This window comes from Macaca nemestrina, chromosome 20 (genome assembly GCF_043159975.1).
Source record: "Macaca nemestrina isolate mMacNem1 chromosome 20, mMacNem.hap1, whole genome shotgun sequence".
NCBI lineage: Eukaryota > Metazoa > Chordata > Mammalia > Primates > Cercopithecidae > Macaca > Macaca nemestrina.
This window is the reverse complement of record NC_092144.1, coordinates 2,340,004-2,364,798: the sequence shown is the minus strand read 5'-3', so window position 1 is coordinate 2,364,798 and position 24,795 is coordinate 2,340,004. Positions and strand designations below refer to the sequence as shown.

The 24,795-nt window shown below is 53.0% G+C and overlaps 1 protein-coding gene across 2 annotated transcripts; it reads right to left on the bottom strand.

Moving 5' to 3' along the window:
• Nucleotides 1–883: 883 nt before the first annotated feature.
• On the bottom strand, nt 884–20,420 carry LOC105485726 (zinc finger protein 554). 2 transcript variants are annotated; one of them, XM_071088146.1, is made up of 5 exons: nt 19,966–20,420; nt 15,209–15,281; nt 10,260–10,386; nt 4,523–4,714; nt 884–3,339 (listed from the first exon to the last, which is right to left on the bottom strand). In XM_071088146.1, the coding sequence occupies exons 1-5, from the start codon at nt 20,016–20,018 to the stop codon at nt 2,168–2,170; spliced, it is 1,617 nt and encodes a 538-aa protein (XP_070944247.1). In that variant the 5' UTR covers nt 20,019–20,420; the 3' UTR covers nt 884–2,167. The 2 variants fall into 2 exon arrangements, with proteins under 2 accessions (XP_070944247.1, XP_070944248.1); XM_071088147.1 differs by lacking the exons at nt 15,209–15,281; nt 19,966–20,420 and adding an exon at nt 15,066–15,084.
• Nucleotides 20,421–24,795: the final 4,375 nt, after the last annotated feature.

Below are 24,795 nucleotides of genomic sequence, written 5' to 3'. Positions count from 1 at the left end.
TTCACCATGTTAGCCAGGGATGGTCTCGATCTCCTGACCTCGTGATCCACCCGCCTCGGCCTCCCAAAGTGCTGGGATTACAGGCTTGAGCCACCGCGCCCGGCCTTTTTTTTTTTTTTTTGAGACGGAGTCTCACTCTGTCGCCCAGGCTGGAGTGCAGTGGCTGGATCTTGGCTCACTGTAAGCTCCGCCTCCCGGGTTCACGCCATTCTCCTGCCTCAGCCTCCCGAGTAGCTGGGACTACAGGCGCCGCCACCTCGCCCGCTAGTTTTTTTTTGTATTTTTTTTTTAGTAGAGACGGGGTTTCACCGTGTTAGCCAGGATGGTCTCGATCTCCTGACCTCGTGATCCACCCGTCTCGGCCTCCCAAAGTGCTGGGATTACAGGCTTGAGCCACCACGCCCGGCCCCTTATATCTTTTAAACTTCACATCCAAAGCACTTTCTGTCAGCATATACTCTGCATCAGCACAGTAGTGCACAAGATAGACGGATCTAGCTAAGTGACCAATGTAAACACTGAAACAGAATGCTGAAATAAACATGAGCACTGTGGCTCACACCTGCAATCCCAGCGTGGTGGCTCACACCCGTAATCCCAGCACTTTGGGAGGCCAAGGTGGGCGCACTTCTTGAGCTCAGGAGTTCGAGATCAGCCTGGGCCACCTGGTGAAAGCCCACTGCTACATGAAATACCAAAAAAAAATTTAGCTGGGTGTGGTCGTGGTGCGCATCTGTAGTTCCAGCTACTTGAGAGGCTGAAGTGGGAGGATTGCTTGAGTCCAGGAGATGAAAGCTGGCTGCAGGGAGCTATGATCACACCACAGCACTTCAGCCTCAGCAACAGAGTGAAAACCCGTCTCAAATAAACCGAGAAAAGAATATTGAAATAAAATCAATGGACAATTTAATAAAGAGGAAAGACACAGAAGTAATTAAGAAACAGACTATCCTGGCCAGGCGCGGTGGCTCAAGCCTGTAATCCCAGCACTTTGGGAGGCCGAGCTGGGCAGATCACCTGAGGTCGGGAGTCCGAGACCAGCCTGGTGAACGTGGAGAAACCCTATCACTACTAAAAGTACAAAATTAGCTGGGCGTGGTGGTCTATGCCTGTAATCACAGCTATTTGGGAGGCTGAGGCAGCAGAATTGCTTCAACCCGGGAGGCAGAGGTTGTGGTGAGCCGAGATTGCGCCATTGCACCCCAGCCTGGGCAACAAGGGCGACACTCCGTCTCAAAAAAAAAAACGAAACAGAATACCTTTTGTTTAAGCAACTAAACATGTGATGGGTCTTGGCAAGATCCCATCCACGATAGCACTCCCATCCACCAATCTTTTCCGAAAGTCTGGAGCTCACTGGCATATTGCAATGGCAACTCCTCCTATTAAAAGGCCCCGTCAGCCTGGGTACAGTGGCTCATGCTTCTAATCCCAGCACTTTGGGAGGCCAAGACAGGAGGAGTGCTTGACCCCGGGAATTAAAGACCAGTCTTGGTAATGTAGCAAGACCCCAACTCCATAATAAATTTAAAAATTTGTTGGGCATGGTGTTGCACGCCTGTAGTCCCAGCGACCTGGAAGGCTGGGGTGGGAGGATTACTTGAGCCTAGGAAGTTGAAGCTACGGTGAGGTATGACCACGCCACTGCACTCCAGCCTGGGTGGCAGATCCCATCTCAAAAACGCAACAACAAAACACAAAAAGGCCCATTCTCAGAGCTTTCTTCCAAGAAGGTGAGAAGGTGACATAAACCCACTGCTTTTCTTTTCTTTTTTTTTTTTTTTTTTGAGACGGAGTCTTGCTCTGTCGCCCAGGCTGGAGTGCAGTGGCCGGATCTCAGCTCACTGCAAGCTCCGCCTCCTGGGTTCACGCCATTCTCCTGCCTCAGCCTCCCGAGTAGCTGGGACTACAGGCCCCCGCCACCTCGCCCGGCTAGTTTTTTGTATTTTTTAGTAGAGACGGGGTTTCACCGTGTTAGCCAGGATGGTCTCAATCTCCTGACCTCGTGATCCGCCCGTCTCGGCCTCCCAAAGTGCTGGGATTACAGGCTTGAGCCACCGCGCCCGGCCCCCACTGCTTTTCAAATTATCCATCCCACCAGGGCAAAGTATAACCACAGGTATGTGTCAGAGTACTAAAAAGGGGTTCACAAAGCAGCATGCAATCGCTAACATCCAATAAGATGTCTGTTCTGGTAGAACGCTTTCCCACAGTCAATGATTTTGTAGATTTTCTGGCTGCTGTGAGTTTTCTGATGTGTGACAAGGGACGAGCTCTGGCTGAAGGCTTTTCCGCATTCCTGACACCTGTAGGGTTTCTCTCCAGTGTGAGTTCTCTCGTGCCTCACCAGGGAAGACCTCTGGCTGAAAGCTCTCCCACACTGCTTACATTCATAGGGGTTCTCGCCCGTGTGAGTCCGCTCGTGCTGGTTGAGGGAGGAGCGGTCGCTAAAGGCCTTTCCACATTCGCTGCATTCGTAGGGCTTCTCTCCGGTGTGCGTCCTCCTGTGCAAGATCAGGTAGGAACTCTGGCAGAAGGATTTCCCGCAGTCTTCACATTTATAGGGCTTTTCCCCGGTGTGAATCCTCTGATGCTGAGTCAGAGACGAGATCCTGTTGAAGGCTTTCCCGCACGCGCCGCACGCGTAGGGCTTCTCTCCAGTGTGAGTCCTCAGATGGCGCGTGAGGGTGGAGCTGTGCGTAAAGGCTCGCCCACACTCCTGACACTCGTAGGGTTTCTCTCCCGTGTGAATTCTTTGATGTTCGCTCAAAGAATGCCTCCGGTTGAACACCTTCCCGCACTGCTGGCACTCAAAGGGTTTCTCTGCCGTGTTGATTTTGTTGTGGACGGTCAGGGCCATACCGTGGTTCAATGACTGCCCGTTTTCCAAATACACAAACATTTTCCCCCCGTGTGGAGTAAAGTGACTGTTCTGGCTGATGGCATTTCCGCATTCATTACCTTCACAGGGTCTCCGATCGGCATATCCCACCTGATGGTGGTTTAAGATGGAATCGGATGCCAAGCTTGTAGTATCTAACTCACTGCCACACAAGTGATTCCCTCTAGTGCTTCCCTGTGATGAAACAAGGGCTGGGCTCAGATTACCATTTTCCCCAAATCCATGCCATGCAGCAGCCTTCTCCTGAGGCATGGCCACTACGTGGAGGGATGCCTTTTGGCTCAAAAGTCCCCGGGGGTCTTCATGGCTCTCCTCTAATTGCTTCCATTCCCTGTCTTCTCTGATAAGCTTTATCATCTTTAAACCACTGGCTGGTTCCTCCTGCAAAGCCACCTTCTTGTAAGTTGAGTCTTGGTTTCTTAGTACAGTCATGCAATCTGCAATAAATTGAGGTGGAAACAATTTTTTTAGAAGAAGAAACAGCTTGAAAACGAGTGGGACAAAAGTCCTTCCAACATCTACAAGGCCTGTGTGGACTGATGTTCAAATATCAGCTTTGAACATGGGGGGAGGATGGGAAAAAGAGAGATGGGTGGCAAGGAAGGCCCCTAAGGATGAGATGCAGCAGCAGAAGATCGACAGTGACGGGAAAAGGCAGAGAAATATCAATGCAGAGAGAAATTACTCTGCAGGTGCGGTGGCTCACGCCTGCAATCCCAGCACTTTGGGAGGCCGAAGCGGGTGGATCACCTGAGGTCAGGAGTTTGAGACGAGCCTGACCAACACGGTGAAACCCCGTCTCTACTAAAAATACAAAAATTAGCCAGGCGTGGTGGCGCATGCCTGTACTCAGGAGGCCGAGGCGGGAGAATCGCTTGAACCCGGGAGGCGGAGGTTGCGGTGAGCCGAGATTGCGCCACTGCACTCCAGCCTGGGCAACAAGAGTGAAAGAGCGAGACTGTGTGTCAAAAAAAAAATTACTCTGTAAAGCTGGGAGAATATATCTAGCAGACAGAAAGAATTATCAAGGAAGCAAAGAGGGAAGAGACAACTAGAAACATAGGCAGAATGGCTTCAAGAAAAAATGGGGGGGAATAGAAGAAAATGGGGCCAGGAGTTGTGGCTGATGCCTGTACTCCCCACACTCTGGGAGGCTGAGAAAGCAGGATCGCTTGAGGCCAAGAATTCAAGAGCAGCTTGGGAAACACAGTGAGACTCCATCTCTGAGAAAAACAAAATAGCTGGGAGCGATGGCATGTGCCTATAGTCCCAGCTGCTCAGGAGGCTGAGGCAGGAGAATCACTTGAGCCCAGGAAGGCGAGGATGCAGTGAGAGATGATCATGCCACTGCACTCCAACCTGGGCCACAGAGTGAGACCCTGTCTTAAGATAAATGAATAAAACAAGAAAATGGGATATTCTTTTCTCTGTACCCAGAGAGAGGTCATACAAAGCAGTAAAAAGAAGGAGAAAGCTGCCAGAAAGTGAACTCAAGGTGTCTGAGAACGGGATCTTGGCATTCTCCTTACAGAATCAGGCCTTGTGAAGATAATTCTGACCAATATTTCCCATGATGCCGCTGCCATCCCAGCGGTTTCTATCTGCCTGATTCTCACCTACCTGCACAGGAGGCTTGAGGAGTCCCTTTCTCCTCCATCCACAGGGCTTCTCTTTGCTCCAAGTGGGAAGAAGCCGCTGGTTGAAGAAGTACATACCTCGTCCATGAGGAAAGACTAGTGACTTGTGGGGTTTGTGCTGGGGAAAGTGAACCCTTCTTAATCCCCGCATCAGTACATTGGTTCTTCAAGGCCTCTGAAAGAGACAAGAGTATACTTGAGAGGTAGCACAAGGTAAAGATTTTATTTTCTAATTAACAAATTACAGACCTGGGCCGGGCACGGTGGCTCACTCCTGTCATCCCAGCACTTTGGGAGGCCAAGGCAGGTGGATCACCCAAGGTCAGGAGTTTGAGACCAGCCTGGCTGACATGGCAAAACCCCGTCTCTACTAAAAATACAAAAATTAGCCGGGCGTGGTGGTGCATGACTGTAACCCCAGTTACTCAGGAGGCTGAGGTGGGACAGCTGCTTGAACCCAGGAGGCGGAGGTTGCGGTGAGCTGAGATCGTGGCATTGCACTCCAGCCTGGGCAACAAGACTCAGTCTCAAAAAAATAAAATTAAAATAAATAAATAAATAAATAAATAATATTACAGATCTGGTTGGGCGTGGTAGCTCACATCTGTAATCCCAACACTCTGGGAGGCCCAGAGGCAGGTGGATCACTTGAGCTCAGGAGTTTGAGACCAGCCTGGGCAACATGGTGAGACCCTGTACCTACCAAAAAGAAAGAGAAGAAAAAATACCCAAAAAACTAGCCAAGTGTGGTGGTCTGAGTCTATAGTACCAGCTACCTGGGAGGCTGAGGTGGGAGGATCACTTGAGCCTGGGGAGGTCAAGGCTGTAGTGAGCTATGATTATACCACTGCACCCCAGGCTGGGCAACAAGAGTGAGACCCTGTCTCAAAAAAAAAAAAAAAAAAAGATTTTACATTTCCCCCCAAAATCGATATACGAATGGTCAATAAACACATGAATGGATGCTCAACGTCACTGGTCATTAGGGAAATGCATACCGAAACCGCAATGAGATACCACTTCACACATACTAGGAAGGCCATAATAAAAAAAAAAAAATAAGTGTTGCCAAGGATGTGGAGAAATTAGAACAGTTTATACTACTGGTAGGAATGGAAAATGTACATGCTGATACAAAAACCAGTATGGGGCTGGGCACAGTGGCTCATGTCTGTAATCCCAGCACTTTGGGAAGCGCAGGTAGGCAGATCACTTGAGGTCATGAGTTCAACAGCAGCCTGGCCAATATGGCAAAAATCCATCTCTATTAAAAATACAAAAACAGTAGCCAGGTGTGGTGGTGCATGCCTGTAATCTCAGCTACTGAGGAGCCTGAGGCAGGAGAATCGCCTGAACCTGGGAGGCAGAGGTTGTGGTGAGCCGAGATTGCACCACTGCACTCCAGCCTGGGCAACAAGAGCGAAACTCTGTCTCATAAAAAAAAAAAAAAAAAAAAATACAAAAACAAGTGTGATGGTGCACACCTGTAATTCCAGCTACACTTGGGAAGCTGAGGCATGAGAATCACTTGAACTGCAGAGGCAGAGGTTGCAGTGAGCTGAGAAAGTGCCACTGCACTCCAGCCTGGGTGACAAAGCGAGATTCTATCTCAAAACAAAACAAAACAAAAGCCAGTATGGCAGTTCCTCAAAAAGTTAAATTCTAAACATAGAATTACCGCATGATCCGGCAATTCTACTCCGAGCATCGACCCAAAGCACTGAAAACAGTGACTGACAGATACATGTTTGCCAATCCTCACAGCAACAGGATTCACAACAGTGGAAAGGTGGAAACCCAAGGTCCATCAACTGGTGAATGGATGGACAAAGCGTGTTGAATATACACAATGGAATCATCTTTTTTATCTATGAATAAAGCACTGACACGGGCTACAACATAAATGAACCCTGAAAACATCACACCCAGTGAACTCAGCCAGACACAAAAGGCCACATTTTTTTTTTTTTTTTTTTTTTGAGACGGAGTCTTGCTCTGTCGCCCAGGCTGGAGTGCAGTGGCCTGATCTCAGCTCACTGCAAGCTCCGCCTCTCGGGTTCACGTCATTCTCCTGCCTCAGCCTCCCGAGTAGCTGGGACTACAGGCGCCCGCCACCTCGCCCGGCTAGTTTTTTGTATTTTTTAGTAGAGATGGGGTTTCACCGTGTTAGCCAGGATGGTCTCGATCTCCTGACCTTGTGATCCGCCCATCTCGGCCTCCCAAGGTGCTGGGATGACAGGCTTGAGCCACCGCGCCCGGCCAAAAGGCCACATATTATCTGATTCCGTTTATAGGAAAAGTCTGGGGTAGGCAAATCCACAGAGATGGAGAGTGACTCATGGTTACCAGGGGCTGAAGGAGGGGCTGGGGAGGGAGAATTTTATGGGTATAGAGTTTTGGTTGAGAATAAAAAAGTTCTGGAAGTGGACAGTTGTGTTGGCTGTAGCACATGCTAAATGCATTTAATGCCACTGAACTGCATACTTAAAAAGGGTGAGGCCGGGCGCGGTGGCTCAAGCCTGTAATCCCAGCACTTTGGGAGGCCGAGATGGGCGGATTACGAGGTCAGGAGATAGAGAGACGATCCCGGCTAACACGGTGAAACCCCGTCTCTACTAAAAAATACAAAAAAATAGCCGGGCGAGGTGGCGGGCGCCTGTAGTCCCAGCTACTCGGGAGGCTGAGGCAGGAGAATGGCATGAACCCGGGAGGCGGAGCTTGCAGTGAGCTGAGATCCGGCCACTGCACTCCAGCCTGGGTGACAGCGCAAGACTCCGTCTCAAAAAAAAAAAAAGGGTGAAAAAAGCAGACTTTATGTTTATATAGAGATCTATAGATAGATATGTCTGTGCATATATATATGTATATATAATTTTTTTTTTTTCTTTGACAGGGAGTTTTGCTCTTGTTGCCCAGGCTGGAGTGCAATGGCACGATCTCAGCTCACCGCAACCTCCACCTCCTGGGTTCAAGCAATTCTCTTGCCTCAGCCTCCTGAGTAGCTGGGATTACAGGCATGTGCCATCACGCCCGGCTAATTTTGTATTTTTAATAGAGACAGGGTTTCTCCATGTTGGTCAAGCTGATCTCTCAGGTGATCCACCTGCCTCGGCCTCCTAGAGAGCTGGGATTACAGGCATGAGCCACCGCTGTATATATATTTTTTGAGAAAGAGTCTCACTCTGTTGCCCAGGCTAGAGTCCAGTGGTACAATCTTGGTTCACTGCAACCTCTGCCTCTCGGGTTCAAGTGATTCTCATGCCTCGGCCTCCTAAGTAGCTGGGATTACAGGCGCCTACCACCATGCCCAGTTAATTTTTGTGTTTTTAGTAGAGATGGGGTTTTGCCATGTTGGTCAGGCTGGTCTCGAACTCCTGGCCTCACGTGATCCAACCACCTCAGCCTCCCAAAGTGCTGGGATTACAGATGTGAACCACTATGCCCAGTCTGTATTTTTTATCACAGTAAAAACATTTTTTTTTTAAATTAAGAGTACAAACGCTCTGTGATATGGCTGGGCTGTCTCCCGACCCAAATCTCATCTCAAATTGTAATCTCCACGTGTCAAGGGAGGTACCTGATGGGAGGTGATGAGATCATGGTGTCGGTTCCGCCATGCTGTTCTCGTGATAGTGAGCTCTCATGAGATCTGATGGTTTTTTTTTTTTTTTTTTTTTTTTTTTTTTTTTTTTTTTTTTGAGACGGAGTCTCACGCTGTTGCCCAGGCTGGAGTGCAGTGGCGCGATCTCGGCTCACTGCAAGCTCCGCCTCCCGGGTTCCCGCCATTCTCCTGCCTCAGCCTCCCGAGTAGCTAGGACTACAGGAGCCCGCCACCGCGCCCGGCTAATTTTTTTTTTGTATTTTTAGTAGAGACGGGGTTTCACTGTGGTCTCGATCTCCTGACCTTGTGATCCGCCCGCCTCGGCCTCCCAAAGTGCTGGGATTACAGGCTTGAGCCACCGCGCCCGGCCAATCTGATGGTTTTATAAGGTTTCCCCTGCTCTCTTCTCTCTCTTGCTGCCTTTTGAAGAAGGTGCCTGCTTCCCCTTCTGCCATGATTGTAAGTTTCCTGAGGCCTCCCAAGCCATGGGGAACTGTGACTCCATTAAACCTCTTTTCCTTTTCTTTTTTTTTCTTTTTTTTTTTTTTGAGACGGAGTCTCGCTCTGTCGCCCAGGCTGGAGTGCAGTGGTGCGATCTCGGCTCACTGCAACCTCTGCCTCCCATGTTCAAGCAAGTCTCCTGCCTCAGCTTCCTGAGTCGCCGGGGTTACTGGTGCCCAACACCACGCCCACCTGATTTTTTTCCTATTTTTAATAGACACAGGGTTTCACCACGTAGGCCAGGCTGGTCTTGAACTCCTGACCTCAAGTGATCCACCCTTGTGATCTCTAAGTGCTGGGATTACAGGCGTGAGCCACCACGCCCAGCCGAGGGCGTGGTATTCTTTACAGCAGCGTGAAACCGACTAAGACACTCTGACTTTGTTCCCAGGGGGAATCAGAGAAGTTATCTAGGCCTGAGCTGAGACATGCAATTCCACTGCAGCTCCAGCTATCACGTACTGAACAAGGAAGGTCATCTGTTCTCAGAGAAACCAGACCACGAAAGCCGCAAAACCAGGACCCACGTTTGTCTTATTTACCGATGAATCCCCCATTCCCAGCATGGTGCCTGACACACAGTAGACACTAGATGAGATGGTTTGGCTGTGTCGCCATCCAAATCTCACCTTGAATTGTAAGAATCCCCACGTTGGCCGGGCGCGGTGGATCATGCCTGTAATCCCAGCACTTTGGGAGGCCGAGACGGGCGGATCATGAGGTCAGGAGATGGAGACCATCCTGGCTAACATGGTGAAACCCCGTCTCTACTAAAAAATACAAAAAACTAGCCGGGCGTGGTGGCGGGCGCCTGTAGTCCCAGCTACTTGGGAGGCTGAGACAGGAGAATGGCGTAAACCCGGGAGGCGGAGCTTGCAGTGAGCTGAGATCCGGCCACTGCACTCCAGCCTGGGCCACAGAGCGAGACTCCGTCTCAAAAAAAAAAAAATCCCCACGTCAGGGGCAGAGCCAGGGGGAGATAACTGAATCATGGCAGGGGTGGTTTTCCCCATACTGTTCTCGTGCTAATGAATACGTCTCACAAGACCTGACGATTTTACAAATGGGAGTTTCCCTGCACAAGCTCTCTTGCCTACTGGCCATGTCAGATGTGACTTTGCTCCTCATTCGCCTTCCACCATGATTGTAAGCCCTCCCCGGCCATGTGGAACTGAGTCCATTAAACCCCCTTTCCTTTACAAATTACCCAGTCTTGGGTATGTCTTTATTAGCAGTGTGAGAACAGACTAATACACCAGATAAATGTGGGCTGGGCGCGGTGGCTTAAGCCTGTAATCCCAGTACTTTGGGAGGCCGAGACGGGCGGATCATGAAGTCAGGAGATCGAGACCATCCTGGCTAACACGATGAAACCCCATCTCTACTAAAAAAATACAAAAAACTAGCCAGGCATGGTGGTGGGCGCCTGTAGTCCCAGCTACTCGGGAGGCTGAGGCAGGAGAATGGCATAAACCTGGGAGGCAGAGCTTGCAGTGAGCTGAGATCCAGCCACTGCACTCCAGCCTGGGCGAGTGAGACTCCATCTCAAAACAAACAAACAAACAAACAAACATAAATGTGAATCAGTGAACACAGGAATGAATGATGCTTGCCTTACCCAGGGAGACCACGTTCCTATAGTTCTCCAGCATCACCTCTCTGTACAGGTTCTTCTGAGCAGGCTCCAGCAACTCCCATTCCTCCTGGGAGAAGTCCACGGACACGTCCTCAAAGGTTACTAATTCCTAGAATATCACAGCGGTTCTGCTCAAGATGGGTCCATCGCCACCCACGTTCATGGGAGGAGGGGTGAGGTTGGTGGCACCAGGGAAGTTGAGAAAGGTCAAGGTGCAAAGGTCAGAAGTCAGTGTCTACTAGCTGCCTTGTGGGTGCTTGTCCTTGGCTTCAAATCAGAGGGATATATAGACCCTAGGCCCACCATCGACACAGCAATGATGACCAGGACACAGGTCTGGATGAAACACTTTGCCCATTTCTTATTGAACTGGTGATTCTAACCTCTGGATCTCTGAGTCTGACATTCCCACGCAAGAATCTCCCCCTGCTGGTTCTGAAAATGCATGGATGTCAGGGGCATGCCACTCGCGGGTTACGGGACTGCAGGTATATATCTGACCTATCCGGGACACAGCCTCCTCATCTGTTCAATGGAAAGAAGCATTTTATCCAAAGCGTGTTGTCGTGAGGACTAACTAGTTAGTATCAGTCACAGCATTTGCTATTGCTATAGTCAGAAGACCTAGAAGCAATACCCAACAACACGCAGGATGGAACAGGACCTTACTCAAAACTCACAATTATTAGAGGTTAGTTTTCTTTGCTTCCATGACTCACAGTTATACGTTACAAGGCACGGACGATGTAAGAAGAGGAATCTGCTACAACCCTGACCCACTGAAATATGGTGAAAGCTTTGTTGTTTCAGCATATGAAGGGGCTGAGTGTTTAGGGCCTGAATGGCTATCCAGGTAATCCATGGTATAAAACAGCACCTAAGCTGGTATCTGCTATAAGATGTAAAAGTTGGCCGGGCGCGGTGGCTCAAGCCTGTAATCCCAGCACTTTGGGAGGCCGAGACGGGCGGATCACGAGGTCAGGAGATCGAGACCATCCTGTCAAACACGGTGAAACCCCGTCTCTACTAAAAAGTACAAAAAAAAAACTAGGCGGGCGAGGTGGCGGGTGCCTGTAGTCCCAGCTACTCAGGAGGCTGAGGCAGGAGAATGGCGGAAACCCGGGAGGCGGAGCTTGCAGTGAGCTGAGATCCGGCCACTGCACTCCAGCCTGGGCGACAGAGCATGACTCCGTCTCAAAAAAAAAAAAAAAAAAAACAAAATCAGTCAAGAGTGGTGGCCGGTGCCTGTAATTCCAGCTACTCAGGAGGCTGATGCAGGAGAATCCTTGAACCCAGGAGGCGGAGGTTGCAGTGAGCTGAGACTGCACCACTGCACTCCAGCCTGGGCAACAAGAGCGAAACTCCATCAAAAAAAAGAAAAAGAAAAGAAAGGATGTAAAACCACTTCTAGCACGTGAACCATATGCATACAGGAGGCACCCCGATCTTTTGACCCCAGCCTTAAGGGCCCTGTATGGACTTGATTCAGTCCACACCCATCTTATGCCTTCACCTCTCTCTCTTCAGTTGCATCCTGGGGAAAAAAAAAAAAAACCCTTCCGACTTTGCTCACACTGGTAATCCCAGAACTTTGGGAGGCCAAGCTGGGAAGACTGCTCGAGCCCAGGAGTTCGAGACCAGACTGGGCAACATAGTGACTCCCAGTTTCTACAAAAAAATTTTTAAAACTTTAAAAAATCCCACTCCAGGATGTGCCTGTAATCCCAGCACTTTGGCCTTTGAGGCCAAGAGTTCAAGACCAGCTTGGGCCGCGCGTGGTGGCTCACGCCTGTAATCCCAGCACTTTGGGAGGGCAAGGAGGGTGGATCACAAGGTCAGGAGATCGAGACCATCCTGGATAACACGGTGAAACCCTGTCTTTACTAAAAATACAAAAAATTAGCCGGGCGTGGTAGCAGCAGGCGCCTGTAGTCCCCACTACTCGGGAGGCGGAGGCAGGAGAATGGCGTAAACCCGGGAGGCGGAGCTTACAGTGAGCTGAGATCGCACCACTGCACTCCAGCCTGGGCAACAGAGCGAGACTCTGTCTCAAAAAAAAAAAAAAAAAGATCAGCCTGGACAACATGGTGAAACCCTGTCTCTACTAAAAATACAAAAATTAGCCGGGCATGGTGGCAAGTACTGTAATCTCAGCTACTTGGGAGGCTGAGGCAGGAGAATCACTTGAACCCAGGAGGCAGGATCTCACTTCAGCTTGGGCAACAGAGCGAAACTCCATCTCAAAAATGAATAAATAAATAAAACTGCAGAGGGCGGGAGTGGTGGCTCACACCTGTAATCCCAGCACTTTGGGAGGCCAAGGTGGGTGGATCACCTGAACCCAGGAGTTCACGGCCAGCCTGGGCCAACATGGTGAAACTCCGTCTCTACTAATAATACAAAAATTGACTGGGTATGGTGGCACATACCTGTAATCCCAGCTACTTGGGAGGCTGAGGCACAAGAACAGCTTGAGCTTGGCAGGTGGAGGTTGCAGTGAGCCAAGATCGCACCACTGCACTCTAACCTGGGCAACAGAGCAAGACCCTGTTTCAAAAAAATAAAACCGCAGGCCAGGCATGGTGGCTCACATCTGTAGTCCCAGCACTTTGGGAGACCGAGGCGGGCAGATCACAAGGTCAGGAGATCGAGACCATCCTGGCTAACATGGTGAAATCCCGTCTCTACTAAAAATACAAAAAACTAGCCGGGCGAGGTGGCGGGCGCCTGTAGTCCCAGCTACTCGGGAGGCTGAGGCTGGAGAATGGCGTGAACCCAGGAGGCGGAGCTTGCAGTGAGCAGAGATGGCACCACTGCACTCCAGCCTGAGCGACAGAGCGAGACTCCGTCTCAAAAAATAAATAAATAAAATAAAATAAAACAAAACAAAACGGCAATCAGGTCATGCTCAGTGAGAGAAGCCAGACACAGAAGGACAAAGCCTGTGTGGTTCCACTCCTAGGAGGTCCCTAGAGTCATGAGATTCAGAGAGACAGAAAGTAGGACGGGGGGTGCCAGAGGCTGGGAAGGGGGACGGGGAGTGAGTGTCTCATTGGGGACAGAGTTTTAGTTTGGGAAGAGGAGAAAGTTCTAGAGAGGACGGTGGTGATGGTTGTAAAACTGCATGAATGTGTTTAATGCTACTGAGCTGTGCACTTCAAAATGGTTAAGATGGTGAAGTTCACATATATTTCATGTGTTTTATCGCAATTACAAAAATATTCTTTCAAGTAAAGAGGAGGATGCCTTGCTGGGCAGCACTGTCCGGTCTCCAAGGGAAGGTGCTGGATCCCACCTGTTCATGGCAGTGGCTGATGCCATCTCGTTAGCAGCGGCAGGGAGGTGCCACTGGAGCTGCACACCCCATGGAGCTGGTGGGAGCCCTGCCCTCCTGCGCCTTCCTGTGCTCTTGGGGGACCTGAGAAGAGGCGGGATCTGCCCACCTGGGTGCAGCTGCAGCTGCCAGACCCGCAGCTGCAGAGCTGGGCCTCCCGCTCCAGGAAGCAGGCAGGAGCTGGAGACAAGTGAGACCCCTGCCTCGTCCACGTTGGTGAGGCAGGAGCTCCCGGGTGCAGCCGTGGCTGCCCTCCCAGGCGCCGGACCCAGGCATCTCTGCAGCCTGCACCCTCAGGTGTCTCAGGAAGGACCTCCCACTCCCTGCAGGTTCAGGGGGTACCTGCTCCCACTGCCTGGCCTCTCTCAGAGTGGGGGTTGGGGCCAAGCCCCGGGGCCATGAATGGCAGCAGGAGGCAGATTAATTCTTGGGCGGAAGGGGGCGGGTCCCCAGTAAGGCCCCGCCTTCAGGCCAGGGAGGGCCTGAAGACTCCGGGCCAAGCTGCCAGTCCTACGGACCAGATTTGGGACTTATAGTGCCTCTTTCTTTCTTTCTTTTTTTTTTTTTTTTTTTTGACAGTCTCGCTCTGTCACCCAGGCTGGAGTGCAGTGGCCGGATCTCAGCTCACTGCAAGCTCCGCCTCCCGGGTTCACGCCATTCTCCTGCCTCAGCCTCCCGAGTAGCTGGGACTACAGGCGCCCGCCACCTCGCCCGGCTAGTTTTTTATGTATTTTTAGTAGAGACAGGGTTTCACCGTGTTCGCCAGGATGGTCTCGATCTCCTGACCTTGTGATCCGCCCATCTCGGCCTCCCAAAGTGCTGGGATTACAGGCTTGAGCCACCGCGCCCGGCCTATGGTGCCTCTTTGGTCCCACCCATGGCCGCCCATGGACCAGTCAGCACACGCTTCCTCCCCTCTGAGGTCCAGAAAAGCCCTGGATCAGCCTCAGCAGGGCAGAGGACGGCCAGAGACAAAGAAGGCAGAGAGATGAGAGGATGGGACGGGACGACCAGCTGCAGAGAGGCGTACCCTCTCCACTGAAAGCTGCGGAGATGATCTGCCGGCAGAGAGGAGCTACCGTCTCTGCTGAGAGCTTCAGAGACCTGCAGAGACGTCCGAATGACTTGCCTGCAGAGAGGAACCACCCTCTCCAGGGCCTCCTCTCAGCTGAGAGCTGAACACTCGACCAGACGACCTGCCTACAGGGGGCAGCTGCCCACTCCTCTGAGCTGCCCTCACCGTAACGAGAACTATTCTTCACCCTTTACTTGTCTGCGTACCTCATTCTTCCTGGATGCGGGACAAGAACTTGGGCAAAGGCACCAAGGCCACAGAGGTTTCTAGCCAGAAAAACGGACACCCCAGAGATCCTGTAAGACTGTCTCCTAGGGAGGGGCTGTGCTCAGTCCCAACACTGAGGGTCATTCTTCACACTTGGGAGCGGCATGAGTACCTCATCCCACACACCGCTCCTGGGGAATTCTCCTGAACTTTCACATCGCAAGGGGTCTCCTTCTCTATCGAGGACTGGGTTTCTGGTGGGATTGTTCCCTCTGGATATACTGGGCGCCTTCTGGGAGAATGAGGACATCTCACCTGGGACCGGCAGGGCAGGTACCCGGCAGCCATTCTCTCCTCTTGGGAAAAGCGGCTTCCTGGGCAGTCAGAGCTGTGGGGAGGAGAAAGCTGCTGTGAATACCAGACCCAGGCCAGTCCCCAGATCCCAGAGCCCTTGGCCTGGACAACCTCCATTTGCTTGAAGGGGCCTCCATACACAGAGGGAGGTAAACTGAGGCCAGGACCCAGGACTGAGGCCAGGGTTTTTGTTTTATAAGAGATAGAGTCTCCCTCCGTTGCCCAGGCTGGAGTGCAGTGGTGCGATCGTAGCTCATCTCAGGGCAGCCTCAACCTCCTGGGCTCAAGCGATCCTGCTACCTCAGCCTGTGGCTGGAACTACAGGCACCACCATGCCCCGCTACTTTTTTGTATTTTCTGTAGAGACGGGGGCCTTGCTATGTTGTCCCAGGTCTACAGCTCCTGGGCTCAAGGGATCCACTTTCCTCGGCCTCCCTAAATTCTGGGATTAAAGGTGTGAGACGCCACACCCATCCATGGCCAGGAGTCTTAAAGGCCCCATTTTATGGATGAAGGTCCTGAGGCCCTTGGAAGCAAACAAGTTTACAAAACACTCAGTCTCCATTAGGAAGTGAAGCACCCACTCCATATGTGTTTCCTGAGACTGTTTTCACAAGCTGCCAGTAACCCGGGGGGCTTGGAATAACAGGAAGATATCCTTTACCAGTTCTGGAAGCCGGAAGTCTGAGATCAAGGTGTGGGCAGGGCTGCGCTCCCTCTGAAGGCGCTAGGGAAAAGCTCAGTTGTGGTGGCTCATACCTGTAATCCCAGCACTTTGGGAGGCTGAGGCAGGAGGATCACTTGAGCCCAGGCGTTCAAGACCAGCCTGGCCAACATGGTGAAACCTCATCTACTAAAAATACAAAAAAAAAAAAAAAAAAAGCCAGGTGTGGTGGTGCATCCCTGTAATCCCAGCTACTCAGGAGGCTGAGGCATGAGAATTATTTGAACCTGGGAGACAGAGGTTCAGTGAGCCAAGACTGTGCCACTGCACTCCAGCCTGGGCAACAGAGCAAGACTCTGTCTCAAAAAGAAAAGATAAGGAAAAAAAATAAACAAAAGCTCTCAAGAAAAAATTTTCCTGCCTCTTCCAGCTACTGGGGGCATGACTGGGGTCCTTACTTTTTTATTTTATTTTATTTTTTTTTTTGAGACGGAGTCTCGCGCTGTCACCCAGGCTGGAGTGCAGTGGCCGGATCTCAGCTCACTGCAAGCTCCGCCTCCCGGGTTCACATCATTCTCCTGCCTCAGCCTCCCGAGTAGCTGGGACTACAGGCGCCCGCCACCTCGGCCGGCTAGTTTTTTGTATTTTTTAGTAGAGACGGGGTTTCACCGTGTTAACCAGGATGGTCTCGATCTCCCGACCTCGTGATCCGCCCGTCTCGGCCTCCCAAAGTGCTGGGATTACAGGCTTGAGCCACCGCGCCCGGCCTGGGGTCCTTATAAGAGAAAGAGATGCGTGGACGTGGTGGCTCATGCCTGTAATCCTAGCATTTTGAAAGGCCGAGGCGGGCAGATCACGAGGTCAGGAGTTCGAGACCAGCCTGGCCAACGTGGTGAAACCCCATCTCTACTAAAAATACAAAAAATTGCTGAGTGTGGTGGCGGGCATCTGTAATCCCAGCTACTTGGGAGGCTTAGGCAGAATTGCTTGAACCTGGTGCGGTGGAGGTTGCGGTGAGCTGAGATCACACCAATGCACTCCAGCCTGGTGACAGACCGAGACTCTGTCTCAAAAAAAAAAAAAAAAAAAAAGAGAGAAAGAGACACAGGGAAGAAGGCCACGTGATGATGCAGTTAGAACCAGGAGTGATGTGGTCCCAAGCCAACGGACACCAACTATGGCAGGGCATCCCCAGAAGCTGGAAGAGACAGAGATGATCCTCCTGCCAGAGCCTTCAGAAGCACCACGGCCCCTCCGCATCTTCATGTCGGGCTTCTGGCCTCCAGACTTGTGAGAGAATAAATTTCAAGCCTCCCCATGCCCCCCGGTTTGTGGTGCATTGTTACAGCAGCTCCAGGAGGCTCATATAAGAACCAAAGGCACGGGGTGTGGTGGCTCAAGCCTGTAATCCCAGCACTTTGGGAGGCCGAGACGGGCGGATCACGAGGTCAGGAGATCGAGACCATCCTGGCTAACAGGGTGAAACCCCGTCTCTACTAAAAATACAAAAAATTAGCCGGGCGCAGTGGCGGGTGCCTGCAGTCCCAGCTACTCGGGAGGCTGAGGCAGGAGAATGGCGTGAACCCGGGAGGCAGAGCTTGCAGTGAGCCGAGATCACGCCACTGCACTCCAGCCCGGGCGACAGAGCGAGACTCCATCTCAAAAAACAAACAAAAAAACCAAAGGCAAACACAGACACAGTCTCCTTGCTTTGAGGGGCTTCACATGGGGGATTCTTTGCAGGTGCCGTCGGGAATTTACAACCTGCCAGGCTTCCCTCTGCCCCCAACATGGCGCAAGGCTCCCTTGGCTCTTGGGACTTTATTTTTATTTTTTTGAGACAGAATTTCTAACTCCTGGGTTGTAATCTGCCTGCCTTGCCCTCCAAATTGTTGGGATTACAGGTGTGAGCCGCCGCACCCAGCCCACTCTTGGAACTTTACATTACAGCTCATGGCAATGGGGACAGGACCTCCCACGCCTCAGCTCCTGTGTCTTCCTTCTTCCACCCTCAAGTGGCTCACAGGACCCTCCTCTCTCATGGTTGATGTTAATGACCCTGTCAACGCCCTCATTGACCCACACCTATGCGCCTGGGTCAGGAACATCCCTTCCAATGTCCAACTCCCAAAACTCATCCTTGCTCCAAAAGAAAGGCCTCTTGAGGCTGCCTTGCAGACAAAAATGAAATCCACGCAGCCAGGCACGGTGGCTCACGCCTGTAATCCCAGCACTTTTGGGAGGCTGAGGTGGGTGGATCACCTGAGGTCAGGAGTTCGACACCAGCCTGGCCAACATGGAGAAACTCTGTCTCTACTAAAAATATAAAAATTAGCCGGGCGTGGTGGAGGGTGCCTGTAATTCCAGCTACTTGGGTGGCTGAGGCAGGAGAATCACTTGAACTGGGAGGCAGAGGGTGCAGTGAGCCGAGATCATGCAACTGTACTCCAGCCTGGGCAACAGGGTGAGACTCCGTCTCAAGAAAAAGATAAAGCCGGGCGCGGTGGCTCACGCCTGTAATCCCAGCACTTTGGGAGGCCGAGGCGGGCGGATCACAAGGTCAGGAGATCAAGACCACGGTGAAACCCCGTTTCTACTAAAAATACAAAAAATTAGGCCGGGTGCGGTGGCTCAAGCCTGTAATCCCAGCACTTTGGGAGGCCGAGGCGGGCGGATCACAAGGTCAGGAGATCGAGACCACAGTGAAACCCCGTCTCTACTAAAAATACAAAAAATTAGCCGGGCGCGGTGGCGGGCGCCTGTAGTCCTAGCTACTCAGGAGGCTGAGGCAGGAGAATGGCGTGAACCCAGGAGGCGGAGCTTGCAGTGAGCCGAGATCGCGCCACTGCACTCCAGCCTGGGCAACAGCGTGAGACTCCGTCTCAAAAAAAAAAAATTAGCCGGGCGCGGTGGCGGGCGCCTGTAGTCCCAGCTACTCAGGAGGCTGAGGCAGGAGAATGGCGTGAACCCGGGAGGCGGAGCTTGCAGTGAGCCGAGATTGCGCCACTGCACTCCAGCCTGGGCGACAGAGCGAGACTCTGTCTCAAAAAAAAAAAAAAAAAAAAAAAAGATAAAGAAGAAAAAGAAACCAACGTGTTTGGGTAAGGGAGAGTTCAGGGAGGTTGGGGTTGCTAGACCAGCAGAAAGGTCAGCTGTCTCCTCATTCCTCAACAGGGGTGGTGGGTATACACAGAATGGACCCTTGAAGCCAGGCACTGTGGCTCACGCCTGTAATCCCAGAACTTTGGGAGGCAGAGGCGGGATCACCTGACGTTGGGAGTTCGAGACCAGCCTGGCCAACATGGTGAAACCCCGTCTCTACTAAAAATGAAAAAATGAGCTGGGCATGGTGGCGCATGCCTGTAATCCCAGCTACTCGGGTGGCTGAGGCAGGAGAATCGCTTGAACCGGGAGGCGGAGGATGCAGTGGACCGAGATCGTGCCATTGCACTCCAGATTCCGTCTCAAAAAAAAAAAAAAAAAAAAAAAAAAAAAGGACCCTTGCTATCTTATCACCACGACCGCGATGCTAACACATAAGTGAGGTCTCCCCCGCAGGGCACTGTGGACACTGGGGCCTGGGTCATTCTCCGGGCTGGGCAGGGTGCTGAGCTGCATCCCTGGCCTCCACCTACTCCATGCCCGGAACTCCCCCCAGTTGTGACGACCACAGACGTCCCCAGACATCGCCCGGTGTCCCCTGGAGGGCAGGACCGCCCCTCGCTGAGACCCTCAGACGTGGCCTCACTGAAGTGCGAGCGTGGCAGCCGCTCTCTGCCTTTAGCGTAGAGTCAATGCGTCTTCTCCCTCTCCTTGCAGGCTGGGCCCCAGGAGCTCATGTGTCTCTCATCCAGGGGTGTCTTCACAGGGCAAGGACAGACCGTGCCATCCTGGGCGCTGGGGCCCTGGGCGAGCTGCCGGCCCCCGACCCTCCCGTGGGGACCCTAACGCGACAGGGTCATGCCCCGGCCACCCGGCCCCGCCAGCCCCAGCCCCACCAGAGCCCCGGCAGGCCCGGCACGGAGGTCGCGGCGCGGGAGGCGGCGGCACTTACAGCTGAGCTGCCGGGAACCGCGCGCGCCGGCCCAGGTGGGCGCAGGTGACCATTGGGGCGCGCGCTCAGGCGCCACGCAGAGCCCCCGAGGCGGGAGCGCCCCGTGCAGGCTGGACAGCCTCCCCTGCGTGTCCCGGGGACGCCTCCTCCGCTGGGCACCTCGGCGCTCGGAGCGGACGCCCCCAACAGGCACCCCTCTGGAACTCGCCGCAGCCGCCGCCGCCAACCCCCGACGAGCGCAGAGGCAAACTCGGCACTGCGCCTGCGCGCCCCGAGCCTGCGAACTACAAGTCCCAGCAAGCTCCGCAGCGCGGCGCAGGGCTCTCGGCGCTCCAATCTGGGTCACAGCGCCGCCTCCGGGCGGGCGGCGTCTCCGCCCGACCGCGATGCCCCTGCTGCTGTCGGATCCACCCTGTGTGGCTGGCTGGAGTGCCCGGATGTTCTGGGGTTCGCGGACCCAATCCTCAAATCCCAGCTCCGTTGTTTCCCGGCGGCTTGCCATTGGATATTAATAACTATTATTATTTATTAAGCAAGTTATATAAACGTATAATGCATTACATATTAAAATGATTGCTTAAGTAATTGTTTGTTTTTGAGACTGAATTTCGCTCTTGTCATACAGGCTGGAGTGCAATGGAGTGATCTCAGGTCACTGCAACCTCTGCCTCCCGGGTTCAATCGATTATCCTGCCTCAGCCTCCCAAGTAGCTGGGATTACAGGCGTGCGCAACCACACCCGGCTGATTTTTTATATTTTTGGTAGCGACGCGGTTTCACCATGTTGGCCAGGCTGGTCTCGAACTCCTGACTTCCAGTGATCTGCCCGCCTCGGCCTCCCAAAGTTCTGGGATTACAGGTGTGAGCCACCGCGCCCAGCCAAATTAAATTATTGTTTAAATATTTATTTAATATTCTACTAATTGTTATCAGAAATTAAAATAGTAAAACTACTATAATTAATATACTGTTGTAGGGTATAATAAATTCCTCTTCAAAGGTTTTAGCCCGTAAATTGTTAAGTACAATCAGTTCTGAGCTCCTCTCCAAAGAACCAATGTTTCCGTATGTTCAGCTCCCCTGTTCTTTGTTCTGCATTTTAAACTTTAATTTCCTTGTTCTTTTCGTCTCCTTGCCCCTAGTTTCAGTAAACAACTCCCTCCTAGCCTGTATCACCTGCTCTGACCTTAGTCACCCTTGTCACCTGCTCTGACCTTAGTTATCCTTGGTCACCTGCGCTGTTCTTAGTCAACCTGAATCACCTGTTCTCTAGCCGTCCTTCCCGCCAAACTACTCCCCCCTCCACTCCGGCTCCTACCCCTGCTCTCTTTAAAACAGCTAGTTGGAATTAGCTTAGACTGTGTGGTCCAACCCTAGCCAATAGGAGAATGACACAGCAGTAGGGGTACCTGTGTCAGGGATAAGAACCGTTCCCCTCCCTTGTTCAGATGTGCTCTCACCATTGCTCCATCTGCAAGACGCACGCTTCTATAGAAGTAAAATTGCCGTGCTGAGAAAATTAATGTACGAGGGCTGTTTCTTTTGTGGCACCGAAAATTTATTTCTAACACTATGAAGGTTCATAATATAGTCTCAGTAATTGCGTTAGTCAGTTCTCACACCGACTAAGGCATGGGCCACCACGTCTGACTATATTTTTGTACTTTTAGTAGAGAGGGGGTTTCATCATGTTGGCCAGGCTGGTCTTGAACTCCTGGCCTCAAGTGATCTGCCTGCCTCGGCCTCCCAAAGTGCTGGGACTACAGGTGTAAGCTACTGTGCCCAGCCAATAAAAAAATAAAGACTAACTAGGAATTTATTGGCTCACATAACTGCCAAGTTCAGGGGCAGGACTGGACCCCAACGTAAACTGGGATGGAGGTGCTTGGACGACGTAGTGGGGTAGCCTTCGTCACAGCCCTAGCGCCCTCGGGTTGGCAGGCCCCACTCCAAGCACCTCCATGTGCCGACAGCATTCCCTCCTCCCAATTTCAGGGAAAAATAAAATTCTCTAATAGTTCAAACCAAGTGAGACTGGAGGGCTGCACTGGTGTAGCTGCTCCAAAATAGGTCACTAGCCCATCCATAAACCATCGATGAGAGGTGGCCAGGAGCACAGGATGGCCTCCGGGACAGAGCTCCGTCTCCCTGACCTCCTGGGCTGAGGATGGGGCAAGAGAGAATACCCAAGGGTAGTCTGGGGTCTGAAGAGGAGAGCATCACACTGGCCTGGTGCAGCCTGGAAAAGCCCAAAAGCTCAGTGCATGGCCATGGGGAGCTCAGCTCCCCAGGGAGCCACGCGGGCAGCTCCCTGGCCCCCAGCCCACGCTGGAACTCACCCCTGGGCCCCGTCTACCTTGAGACTTGAACCCAGACCTCCTGCCCTCCGCAAGCTGGCCATCAATCTCAGAATTGAACTGAGTTTCACAAACCATTTTGTCCCTTGAAGTAGGGACAGCCCTGGAGAGTGAGGCCCCACGTGGGCTGTCCCTTTCGAGGCTGTGGCCTTCAGCCAGTGTTGCTGATTGGGGAGAGGAGGGAGGACGCTGGCTCTGCTCCTGAGACACCCCATTTGGGACATGGGGACAGTAACACAAGTCCCGTGGGGAGGAGGATGGGGACGACAGCGCCTGCCTACCCCGCAGCACGGAGCCTGCTTACAGCGGCTGCACTGGTATCTTCCTCGAGAGGAGTGGGGCTGCTCGGGGCCACCAACCACAGGGATCCCAGCAGCTTCTTGGTTGGAGAAATACTTCATGAAGGACCAAAAGGGAGCCACGGGCACAAAGCCTGGGGCGTGTGTGTTGGAGGCAGCACGGGCAGGGACAGGACTGTGGGGATGAGGAGCCAGGGACACCTGGGGACGGCCCACGGGGGCTGGACGGGTGACCGGGGAGGAGACCCCTTTTGCGTTCAGGTGTTGTCAAAAACCCAAAGAACGAGTTTACAGAGAAATGTTGCAAAGATCCCAAAACACACAGGTTTCTATATATATATATATTTTTTTTTTCCAATAATTCTTTATTTTCCCCTTTTTTATCCATTGGGGAGCCGCGAGGGGCCAAGGACAGTGACAACCCGGACGGGCAGGGGATGCTAATGCCACACTGTCCTCTGAGCCCGCTGCTGGAGCCCCGAGTGGGGAGCATGGGGCAGAGGAGCCGGGAGACACAGCAGCTCTGTGGCCCCTCCCTGCTCCTGGTGTGGGGCTGGACCCCTGTGATCAAAGCCCCTGCTCTGTCCTGGACTGTTTGGGGAAATCGGGTGCCCCCGGTGTGGGCATTTTGGGAAGGCTCTGAGGACAGCCATCTCCCTGGGCAATGGGGCCCGGACTGAGACTCTGGCTGCCGCCTCCACGTCCCTGGGTGTCCACAGAGCAGGGGACACGCTAGGGGAGGCGGCCCAGCTTGCGAAGCACCGCGGGCGGCTGCTTGGGGCATCCCGCAACTGACGTCTAAGCATGGTCGGTGGGTGACTTCCAGGGGAGCGGGGTGTGGACGGTCCGGGCCATTTGCCCACGGCCCAGCAGCCCAAGGCTCTGCTGTGACAGGCCAGGCTGTGTGTGGCAAGGCTGTGACGGCCCAGGGCCCAGCTGGGGTGCTCCTGCACAACTGGGTCTTGGCTGGGGACCAGGTGGAGGCCACCTGAGGGCTCGGTGCAGGGGAAGATTAGGGAGCCCCCAAACTCGCCGTCTCCACCTCTGCCCGGTGTGGTCAGCTTTGCCTTCCAGCTTCTCTTTTCTGAACCCCAGGTATTTTATTACTACTGTTACTTTTAGAGACGGTCTTGCTCTGAGGCCCAGGCTGCAGTGCAGTGGCGGGATCATGGCTCACTGCAGCCTCGACCTCCTAGGCTCCACCAATCTTCCTGCCTCAGCCTCCCAAAAAACTGAGACCACAGGCACTGGCCCCACACCCAACGAACTTATTTTTTGTAGAGATGGGGTCTTGCTACATTGCCCAGGCCGGCCTCGACCTCCCGGGCTCAAGCAATCCTTCCGCCTTAGCCTCCTGAGTAGTTGGGGCTTCAGATGCAAGCTACGGGACCCATTCTGAGCTGTATCTGAAACGCGACCATTGTGGTGTTCCCACTTACCAATTCCCGCCTCGCTGGCATAACCTGCTGGCCACAGGCTGTGCCGTCCAGCTCTGCGAAGACAAGACTCAGCCCTTAGCCCCCGGAGTTGGAAAGACACAGAAGCAGGTGCACGGAGTGGAGCCAGGTGTGTGTAAGGTGCAAAGCAGGCCCCACGGCAGCAGCCACAGCCACATGGGTCCGGGGTTGGGTGGGAATGGGACAGGAGGGGCTGGAGCAGATGGCACAGCCCTCGGAGTCCCGTCCAAATGGAGGTGAGGACGAGACAGATGTCTGGCCACCCGTAGGCCTCGGGAAACAGGCTCACAGGTTCTGCTGACCAGCCGCCTTTGTGGAGGACTAAGACTGGGGAGGAATGCTCCCAGGGCACGAGGGGAGCTCCCGAGAAACGCAGTCACGGGAGAAAACATCAGAGCGCTGGGATTAACGAGGTGGGGAGCATCCGCCTGTCCTGCTCGGGAGGTGGGGACACAGCCGACAGCTATCCCTGAGGCATCTCTGAGCACCGTGGGAGGGTCCAGGAAGCGACCCCTCGACCCTGCACCCCCGATCAAGACTTTGCCCACAGCAGGGGAGTGGGGCCGCCAGGGAGGGCAGGCACGGGCAGTCCCCAGGGGCATGAGAGACGAGGGCCGTGGCTGAGCTTCCAGCAGCTGCCCTGGTGCACCCGGTTCGCTCGTGTCCAACAGGAACCCCCAGAGACTCTGCCTACAAAGCCAGAGTGAGCCCAGCCTT